Source organism: Geospiza fortis, unplaced genomic scaffold, assembly GCF_000277835.1.
Source record: "Geospiza fortis unplaced genomic scaffold, GeoFor_1.0 scaffold603, whole genome shotgun sequence".
NCBI lineage: Eukaryota > Metazoa > Chordata > Aves > Passeriformes > Thraupidae > Geospiza > Geospiza fortis.
The window spans coordinates 59,629-72,151 of record NW_005054460.1 but is presented as its reverse complement, the minus strand read 5'-3'; the positions used below and the strand labels follow the sequence as shown (position 1 = coordinate 72,151).

The 12,523-nt window shown below is 38.9% G+C and overlaps 1 protein-coding gene across 2 annotated transcripts in view; it reads left to right on the top strand.

The window, feature by feature from the left end:
* CILK1 (ciliogenesis associated kinase 1) overlaps positions 1–12,523 on the top strand; it is a 26,553-nt gene that overhangs the window by 2,569 nt on the left and 11,461 nt on the right. The window contains exons 3-9 of one of the 2 annotated variants that reach the window (XM_031062754.1): positions 3,263–3,445; positions 5,307–5,361; positions 6,835–6,956; positions 8,205–8,284; positions 10,665–10,797; positions 11,234–11,405; positions 11,953–12,120. In XM_031062754.1, the coding sequence (XP_030918614.1) occupies positions 3,345–3,445; positions 5,307–5,361; positions 6,835–6,956; positions 8,205–8,284; positions 10,665–10,797; positions 11,234–11,405; positions 11,953–12,120 (831 nt within the window). In that variant the 5' untranslated portion in view covers positions 3,263–3,344. Of the gene's footprint in view, positions 1–3,183; positions 3,446–5,306; positions 5,362–6,834; positions 6,957–8,204; positions 8,285–10,664; positions 10,798–11,233; positions 11,406–11,952; positions 12,121–12,523 lie in introns of both variants that reach the window. The other variant, XM_005427903.2, reaches the window with a different exon arrangement.

Genomic DNA, 12,523 nt, shown 5'->3' with positions numbered 1-12,523 from the left:
CACTGCTGCCTGCTTGTAATACCGTCGAGTAATTGCCACGGCGCAGGACAAGTTTAAAAAGGCACATGCTGTTTGTTTACTGTCTGCGTTTCTCGGCTGTGGCAGAGTGAGCCTGTTTCGCTTTCAGTTCTCGGTGCTTCAGCACTTCAAACTGGAGTGGATCCATATTTAAAGGGTTCATAAGCGACAACAGTAGGTTTGAGTTGTACTTAGTTAGAAAGCACTCTCGATATATTGAATTAGGCTTGCTGTTAAAGGCGTTTTGCTGTTCGATTTCTGTGGGGAAAAAAGTATATGCGAGGTAGAGTTTGAACTCGGAGTTACAACACGGTGGAAATAAGGGGTTTACATTCTACTCTTTAGTATCAACTTTTTTTAAAATTTTTACTTTAAAATATTTTTGCAGTTTATATTTGCATCCTCTGATGATGTGAATTTGTGTAGATTGTACTTTTAGATTAGATGATACATGTTGTAGCTCTGCAGACTGCTTGTTGGAGACTCATGCTCTTTTCAGTAATTTCAGTGGGACTCGGGCGAAACAGTCTGAAGGCCAAGTAAAGCAGATTTTTAAAACAACCTCACTATTAACAACAAGAAATGGTGCTGATTAAGTTAACCAGAGAAGACTTCATTCAGGTTTTGTCAGTGGGTTTTCACACAGGTGGATTTGTGCTTCCAGGGGAGCTGGGTTAACTTCTGTGCATCCTGGCATGTTTTTTAGCATTAATTCCTCACTGAAATAAGTGTTTTCTGACTGGTTTGGTTTTTTTGTTGTTTTTTGTTTCCTTGGAGTTGTTTGTTTGTTTGTTTGTTTGGGTTTTTTTCTGGTTGGTTGGGGTTTGGAGGTTTTTTGTTTGGTTTTTTTTGGGGGGGGGTATTGTTTCATTTGGTTGGGGGGTGGTTTTGGATTTAGGGGGTTTTGTTGTTTTGGGGGGTTTGTTTTTGTATGTTTGGGGTTTTTTGTTGATTTGTTTGGTTTTTGTTATGGCTTTTTTTCTCACCTTTGTTATTCATAAGTATTTCAATTAGTCTGTTTTAGTCACATTTGACAATTGCAAAGATAATTTCATACAAGTTTTTTTGAAAATTGGTGGCTGTGGGAAAGAGAGGCATTTAATTAGTATTCTCAGTAACGAATAAATAGTTAGGTTCACCACTTACATCTGTTCAACAGACATCAAACACTTTATCCAGCCATTGGTGATTATTGCTAGTAGTGTTAAACGTCTTTAGTTTTGCTGTGGTTATTGAATATGAGGCAAGGGTGCTCCTCCACTCTTCAGTCACAGTTCCCTGAAAGGGATATGTGAATGGTGAATCAGGGACCGCATAAGAGTCTGAATTTTAAGACATCACAGCTGTTAGGATCACAGTTTCAGAACTGTATCATCAGGGCAGTATGTGCAGAAGAGTCCATAAGTCCCAACTGTCTTCATTTGAAATTACTGTATAAAATTGTTTGGATATTCATAAAGTTTAGGTTTTCAGACTAGGAGAACATGCAAGACGGTGTTGTTGTTTGAAATCTTGTCGCCAAGGATCTGAATGAAGGCTTTTGAGCTGCCACCCAGTCACTGACCAGTTGGAGTAAGCCGGTTAAAGCTTTTTAACCTGGATGCTGACTACTGAACATAGCTTTGTGCTATTCAGGTGCACAATCTGAAAACCAGCCAAAAAGGAACTGTTACTTGAAACTGGTGTTGTTAGGGACAGGCTCTGTGTTCCTTGGCAAGTAGTACAAAATGTGGGATTAGGTCTCTAATGTAAGGTGCTCAGTCCTGGTTCTCTGTAGTAGCGAGTGTGTGGAAATAAGCAGGTACTGCTCGAGGGCAGTTCCTCCTGCCTGTCTGAGACACTGACCAGTGTCTGAGATAGATTTAGAGACATGCTGCACAATGGGTAGATTGTCAAAAGGTCTTCTAACTTCAGATTTCCTGGTCTTCATTCCTGCATCAGTATTAGTGGGGCTAGTAGGCTTAGAAGATGGAAAATAAAGGATGTTCACAACATCTTGCATCTACAGGATTGTGGCTCTGCATTGATGTCAGTTCAGAGTTCCAGTAACATAATCCCGTTACCTCTAAAATCATAACACAGCTTTGTGAAATAAGGGAGATACAAGGCTACTACAGGAAAAAAATTGTGAAAATGTAGTTAAAATACGCATTACAGAGGGCAAAAGTCACAAGTCATGAATATTGAATATGTCATGAATATGAATATGTCTTTTTAAGGGGTGAAGAATAAGAGAATGCAAGTGACCAAACCTTCATTGCAGGGGAATTTTATTTTGAACGTATGATTAGTTTACATAGAATAGATTCCATTTTTTCTAAACTATAGTGGAGGAAATACCAGCAACAATTACATTAAACTAGAAACAAGAAGTTTTTTGCTTTATTATTCAGCAGAGATTCTGTGGATGCCCCATCCCTGGAAGGATTCAAGGCCAGACTGGGTAAGGCTTTGAGCAGCCTGGGTGCTGGAAGGTGTCTCAGCCCACGGCACAGGGGTTGGAACTAGATGATTTTTAAGGTGCCTTCCAACCCAAACCGTTCTATGGGGTTTTTTTGGTTCATGCAGTGTCACACCAGAAGATTGGGTAGATAATATGATGTAGCCGCTACTTCTAGAGACTGATTCATGCTTGGAGTTACTGTAGTAAAATACATTTGGTCTTACCTGACGTGAATGTAATATTCTTCCTCTGCACACTTTGTTTAAAGGAATGCATATGGCTATGCTCTCTCACACAGGACCATACGGAAATTCAGGATATTGGTTTAACTGATGGCAGTGAGACTCGCAAGGTGATTACTTACATGCCTAACAATCTGGCTAGGACAGATCCCCTCCTATTGTATTGTAAAGCTTCATTTTTTCTGCTAGCTGATGATTTTCTCCAGGCCGTGAGACTTTATCCTGTGACTTTAGCAATAGTGTCTCCCATCAGGGCTGCCTGCAAGCTTTCTGTAAAGTACCTTTAGCTTTAGCTTGGGACTGGCTTTGGGGATTATACCCAGTTACATCCAGATACAGGCTGGCCCTTTCTGGTGAGGCACCAGGACAAGTGTTTGTGTGTGGCTGACAGGGACTGTTCTCTTTGAGGAGAGTGGAGTCTGCAAACAAGCAATCTCAGAAGGGTACAGAAATCAAATGGATTATGTTCTGTGCTTTCAGACCAAAGGCTAAGTCTTGAAAACATGATTCCTGCAACTGTTCACACTGTCCTGAGTGCTCTGTATTTATGCTGCCACAGAAAGAACTGGTTACACTTGGAGGAGAAAAAGCACAGGAAACGCCAAGGACTGAAATGCGCTTGCAGCTGAAGCATCCTCATCATGAATAGGTACAAAACTATCAGACAGCTTGGTGATGGGACCTATGGCTCTGTTCTCCTAGGGAGAAGCATTGAATCTGGAGAACTAATAGCCATTAAAAAGTAAGTGTTCTCATACATTACTTAATAATGCATAGTCCAGGTTTTTCCTTTCTAGGTCTGCATCGACTTGGTCATGCTGGTTTGAGTACTTCACATTCCGTGCAGCTTTTTAATATGGAGTTGTATTTGGGCAGCATGAAAAAGTTCCTTGTATCCTCCAAAGCCTCAGCAGGAGGTAAAGAGGGTGAGATATATAGGCTTATTGTGTAACAGCACACTGCTGCTATGTGCAGTCAAATGTGTTTTACATATTACTTAGAGTATTCTGCAGTGCTGCTTTGGAATCTACAGCCCTTTCACTGCTGCATACATGGAACATATATTTTGTAGTATAATTTTCAATGGAATATTAATACTGCAGTGATAATTAACTGATCTCATTGTCCATTATCTGTATCTTTTATGCTATGACATACTGGTCTTTTCAACTGAAGATTTTCTTGAAATCCCTTGAGAAATTCACTTGATTTTCTCTTCTGCTTCAGTGGCGACTTTAGTTTGTAAATGGCTTATTTGTCCTAGCTATGGTAAGAGACAGCTGTAAAGCATTGGAAGCACCTTCGTGAAATACTGACCATGACAAGGGACAGACTTGTCAAAAGAGCTTTTAGTACAATGCTTTTTTGTATGAGCAGTCAATAGCTGGTTTTATCAACTTTCTAAACCCTCTCTGCTGAGGGTATTTTGCCTGTATCAGACCTTACTTAGAAGGTCTTGCTTTAATCTGCAGTTTGCAGTATGGGGAAAAACTCAAAAAAATCAGAACAAGCCAGAAGTATTCTCTTAACTTAGGTGTTAATGCCGCTCCTTTGTTAAAAACAAAAGTGGCCCGGTAACTGAGTGCACAAGACAGTAACTGCAAAAACACTGCTAAAAAAAATCCAGACCCCTTAATGACGTGAACGGCTTGTAGTTCCTAAACTACTCTCATTGTGAGAGCCAGTTTCAAACTGGAGACTTGCTACAATAATAAGCAATACTGAATCATCATTAAAGGCAAAGGCTCAGATCTTCAGAGAGTGCCTAACTCGCTCCGAAATCCAGACTCTACACAGTTGAGTATTTTTGTGAGTTTTAATCTGTGATCTTCTGTGTGCATTTATGTGTGAGCCTTCATCCTTTCGGTCCTGAAGCATAGAGTTACGTCTCAGACAACTGAGCGGTAATCAAAATGTGTATCAACACACAGGACCATGCATTACACACAAATATTGTGTTCAGGGTTACAATCTGGCTTGGGAGAAAACTGCCACACAGTTTGTTTCTGTTAGAACAGAGTTACTTATAAGCTTGAAGGGGAAAGCAGAATTTGAAAAGCAGTTGGCATGATAGATGCACCTTGCAAGGGAAGTAGAAACATGGGGAATAGTGGACAAAGGAAAATGTGGAAATACAGCAAAATACTAAAATCACAGAGAAATCAAAAATAGAGAAGAGGGGCAAGGAGAATATGATAAAATTGGAGACCCAGTGAAGTGATTGGATCTTCATTTGATTTCTGTCAAAACTACCCTTGTTCTTTTCATAGTTAGACTCTATTCCACCACATTGTAAGACTAGAAAAAAAATAGCATGCCTGAGGTTGTTGAAGGCTCTGAATTATTTTCAGCAAGATATATATACAGAAAAATGCAATCTTGTGTAATAGTAACTGTTATTTGACTGTTATTCTATTTGAGTGTGTATTCTAGTAAATCAATTTGACTATACCTTGTCTAGAGATGTAGTTTTTTGACAAAGGAGCTAGCATCTTAGATTTTCATGGAAGAACTGAATTGTTAAGATGCAGTGAGGCTTTTGGTTCTAAGAACAGCTGATGTTTTCAATGCATTAGTCATTCTTTTTCTCTCTACTTTTGTAGAATGAAGAGAAAGTTTTATTCCTGGGAGGAGTGCATGAACCTTCGAGAGGTTAAGGTACTTGTTTTGTTCAATGGTTGACTTCAAATTAGGTGATCACTGTCACATCAAAGTTTTTACAACTCTTTTGTCAAAACACTACTCCCAAAGTGAGCTGTAGTATATGACATTAGTGTTCTGTTTCCTGACTCTGCATTGGAAGGGAGTGTCTTATAAAAATGCTTATTGAAATTCTGTAGTCTTACAAAAATTATTTAGTTGTAGAGAGCTGCTTCCTCCCTGCAGTGAGGGGTGTGTGAGCGAGAGCTTTCCTGTCACAACACCTGGAGTTGATTGGTGCTTGTTTTTCAGAGCTTGAGAACACGTGCCCTTTGTGCAGCATTAACTTTTGTACGTGCAGTTGTTTCCCTATGGTTGGCTTGGGGACAGACATACAGCATGAAATTCTGATGCTGACAAAACTTTGGGGATAGGCTCTAGGGGCCTCCTTAATTTATAGTCAGCACTGAAAACATGCAGAAAACCTAGGTCATCTTTCTTACAGCATCCTGTAAAAATGGACATTGAATACACTGAAAATCTAAAAAAAGAAGAAAGACCCAAGTTTGCTAGTTTTAGCTAGGGTAGAGTTAGTTTTCTTTGTAGCAGCTTCTGTGGGTCTGTTTTTTGGATTTCTGACCAAAACAGTCTTCACAATACAGGTATGTTTTAGTTATTGTTGAGCAGTACTTTCACAACCTCAGGCCCTCTCTGTTTTTCATGCTTCCCTGTCAGTAGGCTGAAGGTGGGCAAAAGGCTGGGAGGGGACACAGCCAAGACAGCTTACCAAAGGGACATGCCATGTGATATTGTGCTGAGCAACAAAAGCTGGGGAAAGGAGGAGGAAGCCGGAGACCTTCAGAGTGATGGCATTTGATTCCCCAGTAACCATTGTATGTGATAGAGCCCTGCTGTACTGGAGGTGGCTGAGCACCTGCCTGCCCATGGGAAGCAGTGAATGAATTCCTTAATTTGCTTTGCTTGCAGGCTTGGCTTTTGCTTTACCCATTGAACTCTGTATCTCAGCCTATGAGTTGTCTCACTTTCTGCCCTTCTGATTATTTTCCCCATCCTACTTGGGGGGCTGAACAAGCTCAGCTGCCTGCAAAAGTTAATCCACAATACCAAGGAAGACTTTCCAGGTTTGTTTTTAGTCTTGACTCTAACCTGACTGTTGCCAGTGCAGGTGCAAGAGTGTGAATTCTGCCATTAGGAAGTTTCTTACAGAGAAAATACAGTTGTTTTGGTGCTGACAGTGACAGCAGATATCTGGCTTTTGAATGACCAGCACATTAAATTGCTGTATAGACTGTATATGCATGTGGTAATACTTGGAGATCTGTTCTTTGTTCTCAGATCTGTCTGATTATTTAAGACACCAAAGAGTTTTTGACGTTAATCCTTCTGCAACAGTGAAATAAGTTGGGTTTTCTTTTCTCTTTCAATATGTTAAGACCCTTTAAAAATCCAGTTTGTATTTTCTGTTTCTAGTCTTTGAAGAAATTAAACCATGCCAATGTGGTAAAGCTAAAAGAAGTTATCAGAGAAAATGATCATCTGTATTTTGTGTTTGAATACATGAAGGAAAATCTTTATCAGTTAATGAAAGAGAGGTATGTAACAGCATCACTCATTCCTATATAAATTAATTACTTGTGTAATGTGCTTTTAACACCCCTGATATTGTTCAAAGGACTTTGGATTATTTGTTTAGGCTTGGATCACTATAGCTTAAAAGCTGCAGGCTGCAGCAGGAGTTGTGACTGTCCCCTTTGAGCATATCCCAGCCAGTCTAGTGGGAGTTTCCAGTGTCTTGTCCCACATTAGTATGTTAGGGTGTTTTTTTGAGAGGTAGAAACTGTGGATTTTAGTAGTCCTCACTCTGAGGAGGCCTTGGACCTAGAACTTCTGATTTCTGTGTAAGTACTCCAGTGGTGCTTTTTTATAAGAGATTGGTATCACCATCTCTTCTTTTATGGCTTCTTCAAATAAATGAATAAATAAAAAGTAGTTGGAACAGTAATCAAGAGATGTCAAAGTTTGGATTGCTTCCAGAAATTATTTTTCCTTGCTGTTTGAACTGACATGACCAAAGACTGCTTATTTCATTTGTCAGCATTCTGAATAAAATGTAGCTTTTTGGTATTTGCTGGAGCATTAAGAAAGTCTTAATTTTAGCCTTTGGGCCATGATAACATCCACCAGAGATAACTGAGGGCAGAACTTCCTGCTTTGAATTGTTTCTCTCTATGGACCATAGTATCAGTCTGGCAGATGACAAGAATCTTCCTTGATTTAACAAAGTAAGCTTATTATTATAATACATCTATTGGAATGCCACATGACATACTTTTTTAAGCATAAAACCACTATGCGTGCACAGATACAGAAAACTGTAATTTAATTTGGCACATATATGGATATATATTATATGAAATAATGAACTTTGAAGAAATGGTTCAAGTCTATAACAGAAACCAATTATCTTTGGGAATGTCACAGAAATGCTTGATATAGTACCTTCTTATGAAAACAAAAAGCCCAGATGTTTCTAAGAGTGTGTTTTGCATCATACTCTACAGTTTAGCTAGGCCATGGACTTTTTAAACATTGTGTAAATCAGACCTTTAAGAATGTGAATTATTCCCTTAATTCTTAGTTAATTGCCAGTTTTGTGCCAAGAGACTGTGGAATAAGAAATAAGAATTTCTTCTGTAACAAGAAAAGAAAGTAGGCAAATATGAAAAGCTGACTAGCAGTTTTATTTGGCATTGCTACCTTTTATCTTTGGTTCATTAGATAGCATAAACTAATGTATGAATTTAGTCATTAATATTTATTTCTTCCCTTTTATTCCACAGAAACAAACTGTTCCCTGAGTCTACAGTTAGGAATATTATGTATCAGATCCTGCAAGGGCTTGCTTTTATTCATAAGCATGGTAGGTTACATTTTTGCTATAAACCTTCTGAATTAGAGACAGATAGTGTTTGTGTAAGTTTTTTGATTAATACACAAGCAATTACATTACGAACTTTAGTAGAAGGAATGATCAAAAGAATGGCTGTGTATGAGAGATTCAGATGATTGAAAACACCTGTATTTTATAGTTGCCTAATACTTCATTCTGGAGATTTTCTCAGTTTGTTTTCTGTAGATTTCCACTTTCTCAGTCTGGCAGCTGGCCACTCAAACTCGTTGGATGTTAATGAACACATTTCTTGATAGATTTAAAAGTACCCTGAAACTGAGAATAAAGAAGAAATTACTCTTTTCTCCAGGTACTAAGAGATACCTGAAGAAAACACACATTTTCTATAAGATATAGTTAAAGTAATGAAGTCTGAGTGACAAGCAGCTTTCGTTGCATGGGCTTCCGACTAATATTTATAACAATGGTAAATGCTAAAGCTGATGTACCAGCCAGTAGTAACAAGACCCACTTAAATAATAAAAAAATCTCAAAACAAACATCTTATTTTAACAAAAGCTTCCTCACTGTTTTTTGCTGACCCCTGCAATTCTGTCCACTAGATAAAGTGAGGGGTCTGGTGCTGGGCACTCTCTGGGTTATCAGAAAAGAACTGATATTGGTGGCTGGAGTCCTGGAAGTGAAATGCTTATAAGGACCAGTGTTACAGTTCACTTGAAGAGCACATTTAACTGTGTTTTGCAAGATACTTTCCAGTTAATGACTTTATTCACTCTTCTAATGGAGCTTGGATACTCGTCTGAAACCTAACTGTAAATTCCAGTCTGTTTTGGTGACATACATAATACGCAAACACAGAAAAATATTATGCTTGATTTGTGAAAATCAAGCATGCTTTTTTCAGTGAATTGTCAAATGGATCACAGCATTTCAGAACAGCTTATATTGCTATTTAACTTACTATAGTTGTTGAGAGTGAACAGTTCTGTGTCGAAACTGCCTTCTTCACTGACCTGCTGCCACAGCAGACTTGAATTTCTGCCGAGATGTTGCAGATCTGTAGTTAAGAACACCTGGAGATATTTGGCAAGCTCAACAGGATGGTTGTGATGATATTGTGGCTCACAGAGTGAGCGTCCCAAGATTCTCTCCACAACAGTTTTGGAAAAAATCACATGAATGTTTTTTCCCCTCTGTTTCTCTGTTCTGCTCCTGTGTGGCATAGAAATGCTTGTCAAGTAAGCTTCTTACATTCTTTGTCCATCCAAACTCTTAAGCATCTTTTTATATTTGAGTACACAACAGATTGCTCTTTCTACAAGTTTGTCATGAAATAAATTGCCTCACAAGCATTCTCTTGGTGCATGTCTGTGCAGCGAAATATAGAAGTGATTGTCCTAAATGTTAATAATAGCCTTGATTGCTTTGCCTGGTACCTGTCACAAAGAAGCAGTAATTCAGGCTGGCACCAGATCTCCTGGTTAGTAGATACCTACAGCGCTATATTTTCAGTGCTGTTATACATTAATGAACGAAAGCTAATCTAGTTATACTGGACAATGTAGACACATCCCGTGTCAATGTTTAGTCTGTTCTCTGGGGGAACATATTTAAAGCCGTGGAACAAATAAGCATATTGGAGTCTCCGGAAAGGAGCTGGGAGAGCTTCAGTTAGGTACTGCAGAGGGAGCTGTATCTCTGGACAGTGGTTCAGGCACTTGCAAGAAAGAAGCAGAAGGATAAGATTTCCAGGCTAATGATGGAAGCAAATTTCAGAGACAGTAGTCAGTGATACGCCAGCCCTCTTCTCTCATTTGTAGTAAAAGAGCTCTTGCCAAGCATTCATTCATGATCAGTTTTTGCTGAATGCAGGGAACACTAAAAAAATACACTGAAGGGAACACTAAAAAAATACACTGAGATCCTCTTACATGGTGTTGAGCAGCTCAGTGCTTGCCGATTATGTTCTCAGATTTAAAAAGAAGTTTGAAGTGCAAAAAAACCCCTCATTGTTTAAAATAACATTTTATGTAATTGATTGATAGCTTCATTGGTCAGTTTCCAGTTAGAATGAAACTAGCATTAAAATGGTGGAAATTTTTTTATGTTAGAGGAGTGTCACTTGAAAGAGAGCTATCTGAATAAATGCTCTGAATTGTTACAAGATAACCATCTTGTGTATGCTGTTTTTCACAACCTAACAGAACAATACTGTACTGGTCAGCTCTGCTGATTACATAGGACTTTGATGTCTGTGTGGTGCTATTCCAGCTTCAATGCTAAGAACTAAAGCAAAACTATCCAGTTGGAAAATAAAGGATACTGGAAAATGAAGGATACAGCTGTGAGTGACATTGCAATCCACATCAATATTTCATTTGAATTTCAGGGTTCTTTCACAGGGACTTGAAACCTGAAAACCTGCTTTGCATGGGACCAGAACTTGTGAAAATTGCAGATTTTGGCTTAGCTCGAGAAATCCGATCTCGACCTCCTTACACTGATTATGTATCCACAAGGTGGTAAGTGCTAGTGCTCACTTACATTGTAGGAACTTGCAGTCAACACTTGAAAGTAGTACAGTACTGAATTAGTGCTGGTTGTTGTACTATTTTTGATGCCTGCTCATTATGAAACTTGTATTTAAGCTTGGTGTAATTTGAAAAGCTTCAGTTAGTGCAAGATAGTTGACAGATAGCAACAACACAGGAGCAGAGTGGGAGTGTAGTAAGGCAGGTGGGAACATGCTAGGATTGCTGTGTCAGGAAGGTGTGAGAGATTTTACAGAAGATTATATAGTTTTAATCAAAAGAAGAAAAAAAGTCTGTGTACAGAAGAGGAGAGGAGGTTTTTAAAGAATGTTTGCTCTTAATAGCAAAGAATGGAGAGCTGAGCAATTTCATGTATGTTTGAATTGTGTTGATTGTTGGGATTTCCTTTTCTTTCTTTCCTCGACAGGTACAGGGCTCCGGAAGTACTTCTGAGATCCACCTGCTATAGCTCTCCAATAGATATTTGGGCTGTTGGGTGCATAATGGCAGAAGTTTACACGCTGAGGCCTCTCTTCCCAGGCGCCAGTGAAATTGATACTATATTCAAAATTTGCCAAGTCTTAGGGACGCCAAAAAAGGTAACTGAAGTGATATTCCAGACTGCAGTAATCCTGCAGCTGTTCTACAATACACAATGGCACGGTAGCAGTAAGCATAATAAGAATAAATTTTCTTCCTTATTGTTAGTTTATGGTATTGATCTCAGATAAAATAAACTAAATTTAAACTTATTTTCTGTGCAGTAATTATGCTGTACCTGACACATAGAAGAGGAAAAATAGGCCCCTGCATAGCAAACAAAGTCCTTAGACTGTCATTTCATTAGGTGGGAATTTAATTTTTTCTTGTACATTGCATAAAAACCCTATGGTTTAAGAGGTTAAAAATTGTGATCATGGCAAGATTCCTGTTTCCTGATTCCATTTGTGCCCTTGACTCTGTCAGATGTACAGCAAGACTCATCTCTCACCAGAGGTTTGGGGTGAAGATTTGCAGTGAAATTTTCAATATAAGACCAGAGTAAGCTGGACATGGTCTGTTTCAGGTAGAATATGTGCTAGTGTGTTTAGGCACTGATACTTTACAGCTGAACTTCTTTTGTGTTTGAAAATCTCATTCCTGCAGAACGACTGGCCTGAAGGCTACCAACTTTCAGCTTCCATGAATTTTTGCTGGCCTCAGTGTGTACCTAACAACCTAAAAACTCTCATACCTAATGCTAGCAGTGAAGCAGTGCAGCTCATGAGAGACATGCTGCAGTGGGACCCCAAAAAGCGGCCAACAGCTAGTCAGGTTTGATTTTATTTTCTTTTTGTCTGCTTGTGATTTTTTTCTTTTACTGCAAGGAACAGTCATTTAGCAGTTGCTCAGGGGTGCAGTTCTTAGAAGGGAGGAGAATCCAAGAACAATTTGAAAGACAAAGAAGGGTAATTAAGAGAGAGTAATTAATCTTATGCATGAAACATCAGCTGCTTGGGGTATGTGCTTAATAATCAAATGTATAAATACACTTGAATTAAGTGTAATCCAGTCATTGTGAATAGCAGCAGAGTGAAGGTAGGATGTATGGCTGAAGGCTGAGGTGCTGTTCTTTCATTGTGCTGTGCCACAGAATGACTGGAATCTGGTTCAGTCACCTTGCCCTAGGCAGCCTGTGCCAATACTCAGTTATTCTCAGAGTAAAAAAATGTTTCTT